Raw genomic sequence first — 17,902 nt, forward strand, 5'->3', positions numbered from 1 at the left:
TTTGATGCTACATGGACTTTAGCAAGGCTTCTGATAAAGTCCCTCATGGCAGTCTAGTCAAGAAAGAAAGAGCCCGTGTGTTCAAATAGCACATTGGATCCAAACTGGCTCAGAGGAAGGAAAATGGGGATGATGGTCGAATGTTTCTGTGACTAGTAGTCTGTTTCCACTGGGATTCTGCAAGGCTCAGTGCTGAATGCCTCACATTAGTGATTCAGACCTAAATGTAGGGAGTCTGATCGAGAGGTTTGTGGATGGCATAAAAATAGGTAGGATGATAATCGGAAGGAAGGTAGCCATAAACTGGTCAGGTGGGTACTGTAGTGCCAAATAAAATTAAATGTGAAAAGTCTTGAAATTGGAGGTGATTGCCTAGTGGTATTACTGCTGAACTGTTAGTCCAGAGACCCAGGTAATGTTCTGGGGACTTGCATTTGAATCCCACCACACCAGATGATGGAATTTGAATTAAATTTTTCTTTAAAAATATGGAATTAAGAGTCTAATGATGACCATGAATCCATTGTCGATTGTCAGGAAAAGCCCATCTGGTTAACTAATGTCCTTAAAGGAACAAATTTGTCATCCTTATCTGGTCTTGCCTATATGTGATTCCAGACCAACAGCAACGTGGTTGACTCTTAACTGCCCTCAGGGCAATTAGGGATGGTCAAGAAATGCTGCCTAGCCAGCGATGCCCTCATCCTGTGAATGAATAAATAATAAATACAATTCTGAAGGTAGCAGGACAGGTCAATAAGGTCAGTTAAGAAGTCAAAAACAAAACTTGCCTTTATATTAGGCGAAAATGAGTACTGCAGATGCCATAGATTAGAGTCAAGTTTAGACTGGTGCTGGAAAAACACAGCTGAGGAGCAGGAAAATATCGATATTTTGGGCATAAGCCCAGAGCCTCACTACTGATGAAGTGCTCTTGCCGAAAACATTGATTTTCCTGCTCCTCAGATGCTGCCTGACCTGCTGTGCTTTTCCAGAACCACTCTAATCTTGCCTTTATTGTATTCTATGCCAAAGCATAGAATTCAAAGGGAGTGAATTTATTCTGGAACTGTGTAAACCACTTGTCAGGAGTATGGCATGCAAGTGGAATATTGCATGCCGTTCTGGTTACCGTATTATAGGAAGAATATGATTGAACTAGAGAGGGTGCAGAGCAGATTTACCAGGATGCTGCAAGGCCAAGTTAGAGATGCTGAAAAATGTGTTGCTGGAAAAGTGCAGCAGGTCAGGCAGCATCCAAGGAGTAGGAGAATCGACGTTTCGAGCATAAGCCCTTCTTTGCTTGTGAGAGACATAGGGTGGATAATAAAGTATCTTTTTCATTAGTAGTTGAGTCAATAACCAGGGGGCATACGTGGTAAAAGGGAGAAGGCTAAGAGGGCAGTTCAGGAAAAAAAAGTTCTTTCCATCCAGAATATTAGATATTCCAAGAATCTCTACAACGTGGAAACAGACCCTTTAGCCCAACAAGTCTACACTGACCTTCCAAAGTGTCACCCACCCAGATTCATTCCTCTGCCCAAACACTCTACATTCCCCTCCAACTAATGTACTACATTCCTGAACACAATTTAGCAACAATTTAGCATGACCAATTTGCCTAACCCACACATTTTTGGACTGAGAAAAGCATTGTACCCGGAGGAAACCCACACAGACACAGGGGGAGAATGTGCAAACTCCACACAGTCACCCGAGGCTGGAATCAAACCTGGGTTCCTGGCACTATGAGGCAGCAGTGCTGATCACTAAGCCATCATGCCACCCCTGCAAGACTCTGGAAGTCACTGTGAAAAGCTTGTTGAGACAGAAGCTTGCAAAACATTTCAGAAGTTTTTATATATTCACTTGCTTGTTCTGATTTTTGAGGCTATGGGCCAACGTCTGGAAAATGAGATAATCTTAGTCATACCATTGTTGACTAGTGAGGACACAATAAATGGCTGAATGGCTTCCTTCCATGCTGTAAATAACTGAGGCTTACAGAATGTCCAGACTTTAATATAGTGTAATTTTATTAAGAAATTCCTAATGGTATGCTGAAATTACAAACACAATCGTCTGAGTTGTCAATGAGATACATATTTAAATGTGTCATTTAACCTTTTACCTTAAAGGTCAGTTTTGCCTTTGAATAGAAAGCATTTAACAAAGGCTTACAAACATATATGCAGAGTAAGCAGCCATAGCAAGTTTAAATGTTTCCGCAAAATGTTGGGTAGAACGCAGCAGAATATTTGAACATGTTAATCCAATATTTTTGAACAGATTATGATTTCATAATAGAATCATAAGTGAAATATTCAGATGATCTAGTTTACTAAGACAATATTGGAACACATATAAATAAAATAACTTAGAATATTTGTGTGAGATTAAAGGAAAGTTCATCATTTCCTTTACTTACCAATTTATTCCCATTTAGAATAGAAAAATACAGCGCAGTACAGGCCCTTCGGCCCTCGATGTTGCGCCGACCGAAGCCTACCTAACCTACACTAGCCCAATAACCTCCATATGCTTGTCCAATGCCCGCTTAAATGACCATAAAGAGGGAGAGTCCACCACTGCTACTGGCAGGGCATTCCATGAGCTCACAACCCACTGAGTAAAAGATCTACCCCTGACATCTGTCCTATACCTACCACCCCTTAATTTAAAGCTGTGTCCCCTAGTAACAGCTGACTCCATACGTGGAAAAAGGTTCTCACTGTCAACCCTATCTAAACCCCTAATCATCTCGTACACCTCTATAAAATCTCCCCTAAACCTTCTTTTCTCCAATGAGAAAAGTCCCAAGTGCCTCAGCCTTTCCTCATACGATCTTCCTACTATGCCAGGCAACATCCTGGTAAACCTCCTCTGCACTCGTTCCAATTTCATTACTAAAATTGGATAAAAAGGTTCCAGAATCTCTTCCAGACCTTTAGCAAAGGTCTATAATTCAAACAGAACACAGAACTAATCAAAAATGTAAGTGCAACTAGGTGTGAATAATTGGGGGAGTGGCTAGTGGTTCTTCAAAAGCTGACATAGGAACTTAAAATGTGAACATCTGCATCAGTAGCGAAAATAGGCCACTTGGCCCCTGAGCCAGCTCGATCAGTCAATGAGATCATGACTGATTTGATTACTCCCACATTTCTGTCTATCCCAAATAACCTTTCATCCCTTGCTATCAATTTGAAGGCGTAACCCCTGTGCTAAAATCTTTATTACTTACCGAGTCATTCACGATCCTGAAGAATTGCCCAAGGAGACAGAAGGACTCTTTAATCTACACAGAGTGATGATCCTAAATAGCTGATTATACTGTACATTCTATGTTTATAATGACATTTCATTGACAAGAAGATGATTACGAGCTGCCAAATATGTCTTAATACAACAGAAAATACATATACCAGTACAGGATTGATTTAATATAACACATTAACTTATTACATACAATTATTAATTCAAAACCCATTTACCTAATACAATGAATTAATCTAACGCCAAACGTTATTATGTTGCATTGATAACCTCAATACAGTGGCACCTAATCACATCAAACACAATAACCCAATAAAATATGCATATTCACCTAAAGCAACACACACTAGATTAAATTTATGAATGTAAAACACCCAATACATTAATTTATTATCACATTTACCCAATTTTTAGGTCTCTCTCTATTCTGTGGTGTTACATGATTTTGATTTTATCATCATTGGGTTAAAATGTTCTAAATACAGTATCTCAAATACCATGATCTACCGTGATGTCTGAGTAGTTATGATGTAAATAAAGTATAATAGTGATGTGTGTAACCCCTGTATTACATTTCTATTACTTGCTATTCATTTTTACTTTTAATCTAGGAGATGTGTTGATGTTTTTACCTGGATTTTATTTTGAGGGATGTTGTTGTCTCGAAGCTTTGCTCAGTCAGGGTTTACTCTGGTTGTGTGAACCTCTTGATTATCCAGAATGTTTGATCAAACAACACACTCCTGGTGCCACAGGCACTAGTTAATAAAACGTTGACTGTACAACATATCGATTGTTGTATAACATGCAAGGTATTAAAAACAATGCTAAGCTACAACCCAAAAATTAATCTACTGGAGTGCTAATATTCAGATTGAAAGTTTCATAAGGACATGTGAGTGCACTTGTAGTTAGTACCTGAAATGGTTAACTGATATCACAGGATAGGCTTCACCAATCAAGATATGTTATTCTTGAGTGCACTTAACTGTCTTGTTGTTCTGTGAACCAGTTCTGGTTTCTCTGTCATGAACCAAAATGCTTCATAGAACAGATAATATGGAGTCAGCTATTCAGCCCATAAAGGTTGCTCTACCATTCAGTGAGATCATGTCTGATATATGTCTATTTACTTGATGCATGGATGCCTTGCTATCTGCATTCCCTTGATTTTTATTAGGCTCCAGATATCTATCGATTTCTGACTTGAGCATTAGATTAGATTACTTACAGTGTGGAAACAGGCCCTTCGGCCCAACAAGTCCACACCGCCCCGCCGAAGCGCAACTCACCCATACTCCTACATTTACCCCTTACCTAACACTACGGGCAATTTAGCATGGCCAATTCACCTGCCCTGCACATCTTTGGACTGTGGGAGGAAACCGGAGCGCCCGGAGGAAACCCACGCAGACACGGGGAGAATGTGCAAACTCCACACAGTCAGTCGCCTGAGGCGGGAATTGAACCCAGGTCTCTGGTGCTGTGAGGCAGCAGTGCTAACCACTGTGCCACCGTGCCGCCCTAGATTGAGCTTCTATCGTCTTCTGAGTTACAGAATTCCAAAGATTTACCACCCTTTGATGAAGAACCTCCTCCCGATTTCAGTTTGAAATGGCATGTCTCTCACCTAGAAATTATGTCTCCTGTTTTAAACTCACCAGCCAGGAGAGACATCTCATTTACATCCTCCTACTCACACTCTTGAAGAATATGTAACTTTCAATGGTTGCCCTCATTCTTCAAAACTAGTAAATATAAATTAGTAAAAAATCAGGAATGACAGATGTGTTAAGCTTAATATCAGTCAGAGAAAATGCTGGAGACTATAATAAAGGATGTGATAACAGTGGACTTTGAAAACAATTATAATACCAGGCAGAGTCAACATGGACTTATGAAGGAAATCATGTTAAAAAAACTTGTTGTAGGTTTTTGAGGATGTAGCCAGCATGGTCAAGGAAAACCAGTTGACTCAGTATACTTAAATGTTCAGAAAGCTTTTGATAGGTTCCTGCACAAGAGGTTAGCAAAAAAAAAGCACATGTGAATGGGGGTATTATAATAATATGGATTAAGAACTGATTAATGGTTGTTACACACAGTAGAAATAAATGAATAATTTCTAGGTTTACAAGCTATGACTAGTGGGGCACTGCAAAGATCAGCGTTTGGGCCCCAGCTGTTGACAATCTACACCAACGATTTGGATGTGGGGACCAATTGTAATATTTCCAAGTTTTAAGATGGCACAAAACTAGATGGATGTGTGAAATGTGAGGTGGACGCAAAGGGGATTTGGAGAGGATAAGTAAATGAGTAAAATTTGGCAGATGGAATACAATGTGGAAAAATGTAAGGTTACCAAGTTTGGTTCATAAATCAGAAGTACAGTGTATTTCTTAGATGGTGAAAGGCTGGTAAGTTTTCAACTTTAAGAGGCAATGGTGTCCTTGTTCATGAGTCACTGAAAGTTAATGTGCAAGTATAGCTAGCAATTATGAAGGTAAATGGTATATTGGCCTTTCTCTCAAAAGGATTTGAATATAGTAGTAAAGGTTTCTTACTGCAATTGCATACAGCCTCCGTGAGACCACACACAAAGTACTGTGTGTAGTTTTGGTCTGCTTACCTATGTAAAGATTCACTTGACATTAATACTCTAATTTTTTTTCTTCAGTGCACAGACCTCAGAGGTCTATTCATGGCAGAGATTTACCAAATCAAAGGTCAAAGTATCTGTATGCTGATTGATGTGTGCAGAACCTTCGAGCAGCTGTGCTGCTCAGAGGAAATATTACTTGTCATAGAGGACAAGCAACAAAAGTACATTAAACTAATTACTAGGACAGAGGCATTGACTTATTAGGAAAGATTTAAGTAGACTAGGCCTTTGATCTCTGAAGGTTCGGATGAGAGATGATCTCATTCAAATGTATGAGGGCTTGGCAGAGTAGATAGAGATGTTTCCTGCTTGCTGGTGGGTGGGGGGGGGGGGAGTTCCACAACCACTGGACAAAGTTTCAGACTAAGGAGCAGGTCATTTAGGGCTGAGATGACGAGAAATCTTTGAAATTCTCTATCCTAGTTGGCATGAGAAGCTGAGTTGTTGAGTATGTTCAAGGTTTTCAAAGTTTGGTAGAAGATTTGTAGCTCGGGTGCTCGTTGTTGTGGTTCTGTTCGCCGAGCTGGGAATTTGTCTTGCAAACGTTTCGTCCCCTGTCTAGGTGACATCCTCAGTGCTTGGGAGCCTCCTGTGAAGCGCTTCTGTGCTGTTTCCTCCGGCATTTATAGTGGCCTATCTCTGCCGCTTCCGGTTGTCAGTTCGAGCTGTCCACTGTAGTGGCCGGTATATTGGGTCCAGGTTGATGTGTTTGTTGATATAGTCTGTGGATGAGTGCCATCGACCTGGACCCAATATACCGGCCACTACAGTGGACAGCTCGAACTGACAACCGGAAGCGGCAGAGACAGGCCACTATAAATGCCGGAGGAAACAGCACAGAAGCGCTTCACAGGAGGCTCCCAAGCACTGAGGATGTCACCTAGACAGGGGACGAAACGTTTGCAAGACAAATTCCCAGCTCGGCGAACAGAACCACAACAATGTTTAAGGTTGATAGATCTAGGACAGATGTCACAGGTAGTTTCTTTACTCAGTAGTAGAGGTGTGGAACGCACTGCCTGCAACAGTAGTAGACTTACCAACTTTATGGGCATTTAAATGGTTATTGGATAAACATATGGATGAAAATGGAATAGTGTAGGATATATAGGCTTCAGATTGGTTCCACAGGTCAGTGCAACATTAAGGACTGAAGGGCCTGTATTGCGCTGTAATGTTCTATGTTCTATTGAGATAAACAAATTTCAGCATATTAAAAACATCAAGAGATGTTTTTAATGCAGGCTTAGTGCAGGAAAATTGTGCTGATGTCAAAGATCAGCTAATAATATAATTGAATGACAGAGTGGAATCAAAGGACAAGACAAACTGTTAGTTCTTAAACCATTCTGTATTGGTAGGTGTGCCATATCCACATTATAGAGACCAAGGGGTTGTATACTCAAATAATATTAGAGATACAAGGTGGTTGCTGATTCAAACAAGACAAGAAGTTTATTTCAAGTCAGCGTTCAGGGGTCGCAATGCACAGCGAGTCTGTCGCCCTGACTGTATTTTGGATTAGACATTTCTATACCTACAATCATATTGGTTACTTGGCTATTCCAATTATCACAGAGTTGCAGGCAGTACAAATGATTACAATACTTCACAATTTCTTGTGAGACAAACAAGTCTTCAGTGACATATTGACAGAGTTTTGCAAAATCAATCAATGCTTCCTCCATACAGTAAACTGCACTCTTCACTGTTGTATTCCCCTCTACATTCCAGCATGCTGCTTTCAATTCCCACAATTAAAGACCCCAGTTTCCCCCTTGCACCAGTCATCCCTAATAATCTCCCTTGACTCTTAGTGATTAATTGCCAAGATTGACAGTGGCCCGCCACCTTGTGTGACTTAGTTAGACAGTCCGGAACAATGAGTGACCAGCTCTCTGACTGATATCAACACAGCTCTCTGACTGGTTGCACTGGACCTACAGGACTGACCAAGGTCCAAATCCTGAACTGTACAAATAGGGACTTGCTGAACCTCACTGCCCTGAATGGCTGACTAACTGTGCTTAAGCCCTTGAAGTGAAGTGTCTCTGTTTGGTTTATTGAGCCATGAATCTTTGCCTGAAGGGTGTCTCCTTAGACTTGACTGAGGACAACTCCATGGAAACTTTGAGACATGACATTCTCGTTCCTGAACATGCAGTGTGTTTGGCACAAATGCAGCTGGCATATGATGCAAGTGTAGCACTGACAAAGCACAGTGCCATAAAACATGTCTATACCTTGACTGAGGATTCCTGACAACCATGACAAGTTGCCTAGATTTGTATCAGCACTGAAAGACAAGTCAAGACATAAGTACTATGAGCCTTTTGTTTCAGGAAGTTGATATGTGTTGAAACTCTTCTCTGTGAGGTGCATGCAACTGCTGCCCATAGTGTGCCCTGAACTGTTGGTGCCAGGTGTCCAGGATGGAGGTTTGGAGAAGCAAGCAGCAAGCTTGCTTCTGACTTTATGTTGGGAATTGTCAGCAGCTAGTTTCTATTCAGTGGGTGGGAAAATAGAAACTTTTATATTAATGAGGTGAGATTAGGTAATAATTAAATAGTTAATAAACAATAATCCATGCTAATAAGTCTGTTGCTACTCAATAGTGAGAATCTCACCTCTGAGTCCAAGGGCTTAGTTGGAAAGGTTCTTGCTCGACATCTCACTTGATTTTCCTACATTTGCTCACCATAATGCACATTGTCCGGGGACTGAGAAGATGCTGCCCTGTGGGATAAGGCCTCCACATTCTGGACAAGCACAACTACTTTACTGGAAGGATGGGGACTCGTGCATTCATAATCTTGAGTCCTGGGGCTTGCTTTCTTTTTCAGGATTTGAGATCGTTTAACCTCAATGTTGTGGTGAAAAACAGCAGAAAATTCTTGCTATACTTGCAGTTCAATTTTTTTGCTTTTCATGAAAACGTTTTGTTTGGATTATCTCTCTCAATTGAGAGCTTTGTGGATGTCTGTAAGCGATACCACTGAGGTCCTGGTAGAACCAGGTCAGCAAATATATTGGTTCTGAGTGTCATAAATTAGCAATTTTCAGCTACACAGGAATTTCTGCAGGAAGAACAGAGTCAGGGTGGGGTAGAACTTGAAGAACAATCTTTGATACTCAAAGTGGAATAACCTTCATTTTGTGCAGGCGTGACATAAAATCAGCAACTGTTTAGGATAGAACTGTCAAATGTGTTCTAAAGAATTGTTCCTAAATCTCATCTCAATGGCAGCAGGTTCATCTTCTCTCACACCTGTATCTCAAGAGTATGCTGCTCAGATTAGATAGTATGGAGTTATGAATTATCCTAGGATAATGAATGCCATATAGTGGAGAATATTTCTGATTGACTGGAATTATTGCAAATGAAAAGAGTTTGGAAATTGATAAAGCTACTAAACTATTCAATTACAGATATCAGCACCTTAGATCCTGGAGAGAATATTGAATTCCCCAAAGTAAAATTTTAAAGAGGTTGCCATTTGCAACCTCTTTGTGATGATACAAAACAAAATGAGGTAGGAATTGGGCCAAACAATGTAGTCAACCTTGCCTTCCAGCACAGAATCATACAGAGCAGAAGAAGCCCTTCATCCCAAAAATAAACCCACTTTCCTCACTTGGATCATAGTCTTGAATATTATGACATTCCAAGTGCACATCCACATACATTTTAAAGGTTCTGATTTTTTTCTGTCTCTGCTAACCTCCTGAGCAATGCTATCCAAAGTTCCATCAGCCTCAAATCCCCTTTAAACCTCTTGCCTTTCTCTTTAAAATTATGCCCCCTCATTATCGACCCTTCAACAAAGGGCAAAAGCTGCTTTCTATCTACCATAACCATGCACCTCATGGTTGTATCAGGTATCCCTATCAGGTACCCCTCAGCCTTCTTTGCTCTAGGAAACCAACCCAAGCATATTCAGCTTCTGTTCATAACTAAAATGTTCCATCCTAGGCAACAACCTGGTGACTCTTCTCTCTACCCTCTCCAGTACGATCACGTCCTTTCTATAGGGAGGTGACCGGAACTGCACAGAGTACTTCAGCTGTCACCTAACCAAAGTTTTGTACAGTTCCAACATAACCTTCCTGCTCTTATAGAATATGCCATGACTGGGAAAGCAGTGCCCCATTTTCATTCTTGACCACATTATTAACCTATTCCGCCACCTTCTGCGATCAGTGGACAAGCACCTCAAGGTCACTCTGCTCCTCTGGGTTTCATTGTGTCCTGCCATCCAGAGTACTCTCTTGTCTTGTTACTTCTTTCAAAGTGAATTATTTCACACTTTTCAATAACATATCACATGCAAAGCCTTTTGCTGCTGCTTTGCTCACTCCTATATAATTCTTCTGTCACGCCCAACATCTGCTCTCCTTCCCATTGCTTCCAAGCAAATGCAGGAGATGCAACATCTGCCCTTTTACATCCTCCCCCCTCCTATTGTTCAGGGTCATAAACAGATGAAATGGTAATCTTATATTTGCTTTCAGTTGGTATGATAATTTGCTAAATGATGTTATCTCTTATATATTGAGGAAACCAGGTGTGAATTTGATTGAACATCTGTAGCATTTTCCAGTTCAGGCACTGGACGGAATTTTGCCAGAGACAGAGGAGTGTACAAATTGCACAATGTTTATCACCTGCATTAGATATTCTGTGTCAGACATCTTAAGAATGTTGGTGACCTGCCTGGAAGCTGCAGGCAGTCAAACAAAAATACAGATTCTCATTTATATAACACTTTTCACAACTATCAGATGTCTCAAGGTATTTTACAATCAACTAAGTAATTTCTGAGCTCTAATCATTCTAGAACTGAGGAAGCTTACCAGCTAGCTTGCAGACAGCAGATTTTCATAAATAATGACATCCAAACCATTTGTTAATTTTTTTGTGATATTAATTGCAAGATAATTTGGACAGGACACCAGAAATAACTCTTTGGCACTTCTAAAACAAAAATCATGCACATCCATTTGAACAAACAAGTGGGGTCGTGATTTCATATCATGTCCAAAAGATACCACCTTCAGCAATTTAGCAGCCTACCTCAGTTGCTGAGTGTCGACCTAGATATTTATGCTTAAATCCAAATTCTAGAGTGGGATTTGGACCCAGAATCTTACATGTCAGAGGTGACCGTGTAACCAGCATCTACAGTCATTGTTTTTATCTAGTGTAACCAAAACAGCCAGCTGATACCTAAATAAGTTAATTAAGGAGCCACTTGATATGCATTTCGCTGAACATCTGGAATTTTTATTTCCAGAACTCTGGAAATGAATCAAAGGTGTCATATTGTGGTGTCTCCAAGCTGTAGCTCATTTCAGAATTTCAATTTATTTGCCGGTAACAATTCACAAAGAGGATCTAGTCCCAGGTAGCCAGTAGCTCCATGCAGCCACTTTATAACCACTGTCTCAACTTATGCTTGCCCTAAATTAAAGGAAAAATTAATTGACATTGATTTTATTTCTGTCCCATTTATGTATTGTTGAATACTTCCAGCATTTTCTATTTATATTTCAGATTTCCAGCATGACTCCCTGCTGGAGGCTTCCTGCCTTCATTCCTGAAGGGCTTTTGCCCGAAACGTCGATTTTCCTGCTCCTCGGATGCTGCCTGATCTGCTGTGCTTTTCTAGCACCACTCTAATCTTGACTCAGAATTTTGTCTTGTTTTAAATGGTAGCCAATTTCCCCTCATTGAAGGCTGTCTCTATGGCAGCACTGACATTCCTGTGGATAACCAGGCATTTCCCATACTGCAACAGTGGTCAGTGGCCTTATCCATGAGCTATGTTGAATCAACCTCCTACACCAGAACCCAGCAGCTGTCCCTGATAGGACAGGCCTCCCAAAGTTATTTTCCTAATTAATTCCCTGTTAGTTGGCTTGCCACAGTCATATCTAATTTCCCAACCTGGAATTCATCCTGACACCAGGAATACAATCCAAATGGAAAGATTAATTGACATTGATTTTATTTCTGTCCCTTTATGTATTGTTGAATACTTACAGCATTTTCTATTTATATTTCAGATTTCCAGTATGACTCAGAATTTTGCCTTGTTTTAAATAAGCTCCTTGGAAAGGTGTGTTAAAACATTCCTTTACTTTTGATTTGAAACTTTGCAATTTTAATATTAAAAGATTGATTATTGGAATGCCAGCAAATTGACAGGAAAATCATGGGGATTGATTTCCCAATGTGCCCTCTTGGGTGAATGTGGCTCTGAATTTGCAGCAGACATGTGGAAGATTGTTCCTGGATAGTGCTTTAAACATTCCTTCAATGGTATCATTCAAGGTTTCGCAGTCTCCTACTTTGCTGGCACAAAGTTATTGCAAAGTTAAAAATCACACAACACCCAGGTTATAGTCCAACAGGTTAAATTGGAAGCGCACTAGCTTTCGGAGCGACACTCCTTCATCAGGTGATAGTCCTGATGAAGGAGTGTCGCTCCGAAAGCTAGTGCGCTGCCAATTAAATCTGTTGGACTATAACCTAGTGTTGTGTGATTTTTAACTTTGTACACCCCAGTCCAACACCGGCATCTCCAAATCATAAAGTTATTGCAGTAATGTATGTGCATGTCTCACCTGCAAAATGAGTATTCATAACATCACAAGGTTAGCTTATTATCACAGACTGCAAAGAGAAACTAAAAATAATTCTGTATTATAATTATGGAGGAAGTGACAAGGAGGAACTGAAGGAAATCAATTATCAGTAGGGAAATGATTTTGGGGCAACTGATGTGATTAAAATAATTATTTTTAGTTTCTCTTGGGTATTTAAGGTGTTGCAAAGCAACCAATAATGTACATCTGAAATGTAGTTACCTGTGTTTTATAAGCAAGGAGCCTTTTAAAAGAAATGACACATAAACAGATAGTCGAGTTTAATGGAACTGTTAACATTTGTAACATTTATCAGCAAAGTTTGAACTCTCCAGCTATTCTTCAAATTGTGCCATGAATTGCGAGGGAGAATGCAGGATCGTGATTTAATTTCCCATCCAATGTTCACACTAATGTTTTGAAGTCAGAGTTACTTAATTAAAGATGTGGCCCCTTTAACTTTGTTGCATGGTGGCACATTTAGTAAATTAATGAAACTGATGGTCTGGGGACATTTGGGTTTCTGCTCAGCCACAAAGTTTTATAACCTCTCTGTACGGTGGGAAAGTATAGACTAGAACATTCACCTCATCTGACAGACAGTACGTCTCACATTATTGTACTCATTCTGTTAGCTAAGATCCAAGTGAAACATGAAATGACTCACTTTTTTTTGTGCGATGTGAATTATGACATTAAGTGATTATCTTTCAATCAAAATATATGTTAAAAAGACCAAATTAATTGGTCGAAAGCCACTGAATTGTGCATTTCAAAATGAAAGCAAAATTGAGAAAACAGTTTTGTATATATTGTCAGTTATTTTATAAATAATAAGTCATAAGATTATGCTCTCACTGTCTTTTGGCATATTAGTCTAAAACAGGGGAAGCTATAAAGGGGGAAGAAAGAGATGGCAAACCAATTAAATATCTATTTGGAATCTGTCTTTGCAAAGGAGGAGACAATGTCCAAAAAAAAGTGCTGGGGAACATGGGGGTCTAGTGACAAGGAGGAACTGAAGGAAATCAATTATCAGTAGGGAAATGATTTTGGGGTAACTGATGTGATTAAAGCTGATAAGTCCCCAGGGCCTGATTATCTACGTCTGCCTGTACTTAAGAAAATGCCCAAGAAATAATGGATATATTGGTGGTCACTCTTAAAGATTCTATAGACTCTGGAACAGTTCCTATGGATTGAAGGGTAGCTATTGTAACCCCATTTTTTAAAGCAAGGGAGTGGAGAGGAAACAAGGAATTATACACTGGTCAGACTGACATTAGCATTTTTCCTTACTACCATAATTCATTATAAAATATTTAATAGCAGAACACTAAGAAAATAGCAACAAGATCCATGTGCATTTGTGATAGGCAAATCTACTGAAATTTTGAGATGTAAATAGTAAAGGTGATAATGGATGTTGCTTATCTGGACTTCCACAAGACTTTTGGTAAGTTCCCACGGTGGCACAGTGATTAGCACTGCTGCCTCACAGCGCCAGAGACCCGGGTTCAATTCCCACCTCAGGCGACTCTCTGTGTGGAGTTTGCACATTCTCCCAGTGTCTGCGTGGGTTTGCTCCGGTTTCCTCCCACACTCCAAAGATGTGCAGGCCAGTTGAATTAGCCATGCTAAATTGCCCATAGTGGTAGGTGTAGGGGTATGGGTGGGTTGCGCTTCGGTGGGGTGGTGTGACTTGTTGGGCCGAATGGCCTGTTTCCACACTGTAAGTAATCTAATAAGAGAATAGCATGTAAAATTAAGTGTATGGAATTGGGATAGTGGACTGATACAGAAAGAGAACGGAGTGTGGTGCTGGATTAGTGTGGTCTTCACCAGATTCCTCATTTCCCCTCCTGCTACCTTTTCACAGTTCCAACCTTCCAACTCAGCACTGCCCTCATGACCTGTCCATCTTCCTTCCCAGCTATCTGCTCCACCCTCCTCTCCAACCTATCACCATTACTCCCACCTCCATCTACCTTGCCCCCAGCCCCACCTCCTGAGGCTCCCAGCCTTATTCCTGATGAAGGGCTCTTGCTCGAAACGTCAATTCTCCTGCTCCTCGGCTGCTGCCTGACCTGCTGTAATTTTCCAGCACCATACTCTTAACTGATCTCCAGCATCTGCAGTCCTCACTTTCTCCACAGATAGAGAACTGGTTGGTAGCCTGGCCACAAACAGTTAGAATAAATGGGATTTTTATCCCCCCCAAAGTGGCAACCAGTGACTGGTTGAGTACTGCAGAGATCAGAGCTTGGATCGTAGCTCGTCACAATATATATTAATAATTTAGATGAAGGAACTAAATGTAATATCTTTAATTTGCAGATGATACATGATTTGGTGGGAGGATAGACTATGGGGAAGATGCAGAGATATTTCAGTGTGAATAGGACAAGTTGAGTGTGTCCAAATGATGGCAGATGAAGTACAGCAGTGTGAGGTTATCCACTTTGATTGCAAAAACAGGAAGGCAGATTGTTACTAAAATGGTGAAAGATTTTAGATTACAGTGTGGAAACAGGCCCTTTGGTCCAACAAGTCCACACCGACCCGACGAAGCGCAACCCACCCATACCCCTACATTTACCCCTTACCTAACACTATGGGCAATTTAGCATGGCCAATTCACCCGACCTTCACATCTTTGGACTGTGGGAGGAAACCGGAGCACCCGGAGGAAACCCATGCAGACACAGGGAAAACGTGCAAACTCCACACAGTCAGTCGCCTAAGGCAGGAATTGAACCCGGGTCTCTGGCGCTGTGAGGCAGCAGTGCTAACCACTGTGCCACGGTGCCACGTGGGGAAAGGTGCAATGACATTTTAGGTGTCCTCATACAACAGTCGTTAAAATTAAATGTGTAGGTGCAGATGGTGAAAAAGGCAAATAGTATGTTGGATATCAAAGCAAGAGGATGAGTACAAGATCAGGGATGCCTTGCTGCAATTGTAAAGGGCCTTGGTGAGATCACACTGGAAGTTTGTTACAATTTTGCCTCCTTATCAGAGGTAGGATGCTCAGACTGTAGATGGAGTACAACAAAGGCTTAATGATTTCTGGGATAGCAGGACTGACATATATGAAGGGAAACAGGACTGGACCAAATTTACTGGACTGGAAACAGGACTACATTTACTAGATTTTAGAACGATACTTGGCATGGGGGGTTAAAATATTATAGACACCCATAAGATTCACACAGAACTAGTCAGGGTAAATGCAGGAAGGATGTTTCCAATGACTCTGCTCTAGAATCAAAGGTCATTTGTTAAGGATGACAGGTAGCCTGTTTAAGACTGAGATGAGGAGGAATTTCTTCACCCAGAATGATAAACCTGTGAAATTCTCTGCTACAGAAAGTGATAGAGTTCAAAACATTGAATGTTTTCAAAAAGGAGTTGGATATACTTGTTAGGCATAAAGGGATCAAAGGATATACGGAGAAAGTGAGAACAGGATACGGAGTTGGATATTTAGCCATGATCAAATTGAAGGATAAGCAGGTTCAAATGGGCTAATCCTGCTCCGATTTCTAGGGCTCTGAGAATCATTGAACAGACTAAGGTCCTCCCACACAATTTTCTATGGCTGCACATAGGTGATCAAACATTAACATATACCCTCAATAGAATATTACTATACTGAAACAGTTCAGATGACCACAGGAAAATGACAGTAAAATTAAGATTTCCTTCATGTAACAGTATTTTACACCTTTATTTATTAGTAAGTTCACAAAAGTGCTGAACAGTGTGGAGGAAATAGTCTTCAAAGTTATTACTCAAATGAGCTTGGTAGATTTCAGTGTACATAGCTGCTTGGATATCATAGTATTTAATGTGTTGCAGAAAAGCGCTTGTTCCTGTAAATAAAGGGAACAATTTGCACTCATTGTCATGAGAACGTACTCTGATACTTGAACTTCACTGCTCTGTGATCATTACAAAAATTAAAGACTTAATCAAATTACTCAGTGCCCCAGCTTACTCAGGTGATGGAGTCTGGTTAATAGAAAACGGACCAGGTTTCTTTAACAAGAAACAACTAGTTATTACAAAGAGATAAGTTCTACCTACATGAAAACAAAATATGAATTATCATCTTATAATTGTGCTAGCTTAAGCTCTAACCAATCTTAAATCCTATACATACATATGGACAAACAAACCGATGTTATGATAGGAGGGAGAAATACTGGGGAACACAGTTCATTTGCGCCAGTTCACAGGATTTGATGAGGTTTCCCTTTTTTCTTCTTCCAATCCTGAGTTTTTATGGTTACTACATTAATCGTTCAGTCTTGTAGTCACTCCTTTGAGGCACCAGTTTATAGCAAATGTTGAGAGAGATTAGTCATCTTTCATTGCAGGGGCAGATAGAGAGATGGGGTGTCTTGCAATCTTGATACCTTCTGCTTTTGTGTTGTTCACTAAGAAGCTATCCACAAATAAACTTATTTTTAATATTTTTAAAACTCCTTGGTTTACAGTAATATCCTTTCCCCATTTTGGTCCACAATCCAAAATAAAGAAAAACAAAATGATGGAGGTCTTTACAGCAGACACTACTTTCAACAAAATACTCACAATGAATAAGATGTGTTCTTAGTTTCTAAAATTTTCAAAACTGAATTGATTGCATCATTATTTAGAATTGAGAATTTAAAAACAAAAGCTGTAATTGAGACATGTGAAGACTCTTGGATTTTTCTTTCAAGTCTCTCAAATTTATTTCTCATGCAAATTATTTGTACTTCTAAATTCAAAATTCCGAGTAGTGCACCTGGTAGAGTTTCTATAATTATAACTGATGTAATGCCAGAGAATGATAAACCTCATGTGATTTAACTCCATCAACAGATACACACAATGGATTCATTAACAATCTGGAATAAAACAAATCCATTGATTTTTTTTTAAAATGCAGCATGTTAACTTCTTCAAATATACTCAATATATAATAGAGAAGCAGACCATTCTGTACTAACTGACCCTGGAAATAACTATTGAAGGTACATAGTTCTTTGAAAATTGTCACAGGTTGACAAGGTGGTACAGATGTTTCGCACACTTGCCTTCATTGCTCAGACCACTGAGTACAGGAGTTGTGACGTCATGTTGGGGTTGTACAGGACATTGGTGAAGCCACTTTTGGAGTAGTGTGTAGTTGTAGTCATCCTACTCTAGGAAGGATATTATTAAATTAGAGAGAGTGCAGAAAAGATTTACAAGGATATTACTGTCTCTGGAGCGTTTGTGTTACAAGGAGAGCCTGGATAGGCTGGAAAATTTTTCAGGGTG

The 17,902-nt window shown here is 40.1% G+C and overlaps 1 protein-coding gene across 6 annotated transcripts in view; it reads right to left on the reverse strand.

Moving 5' to 3' along the window:
- Positions 1-2,047: 2,047 nt before the first annotated feature.
- The window catches only part of ferry3 (FERRY endosomal RAB5 effector complex subunit 3), a 67,773-nt gene continuing 51,918 nt past the window's right edge, over positions 2,048-17,902 (reverse strand). For 3 of the 6 annotated variants that reach the window (XM_072562536.1, XM_072562538.1, XM_072562535.1), the window contains one exon: positions 12,506-14,330. In XM_072562536.1, coding sequence (XP_072418637.1) covers positions 14,085-14,330 — 246 coding nt within the window. In that variant the 3' untranslated portion in view covers positions 12,506-14,084. Of the gene's footprint in view, positions 6,664-12,505; positions 14,331-16,300; positions 17,040-17,902 lie in introns of those variants that run through there. The other 3 variants (XM_072562539.1, XM_072562541.1, XM_072562540.1) reach the window with 3 other exon arrangements.

The sequence above is a fragment of the Chiloscyllium punctatum genome, chromosome 44, assembly GCF_047496795.1.
Source record: "Chiloscyllium punctatum isolate Juve2018m chromosome 44, sChiPun1.3, whole genome shotgun sequence".
In the NCBI taxonomy this organism is placed as follows: domain Eukaryota; kingdom Metazoa; phylum Chordata; class Chondrichthyes; order Orectolobiformes; family Hemiscylliidae; genus Chiloscyllium; species Chiloscyllium punctatum.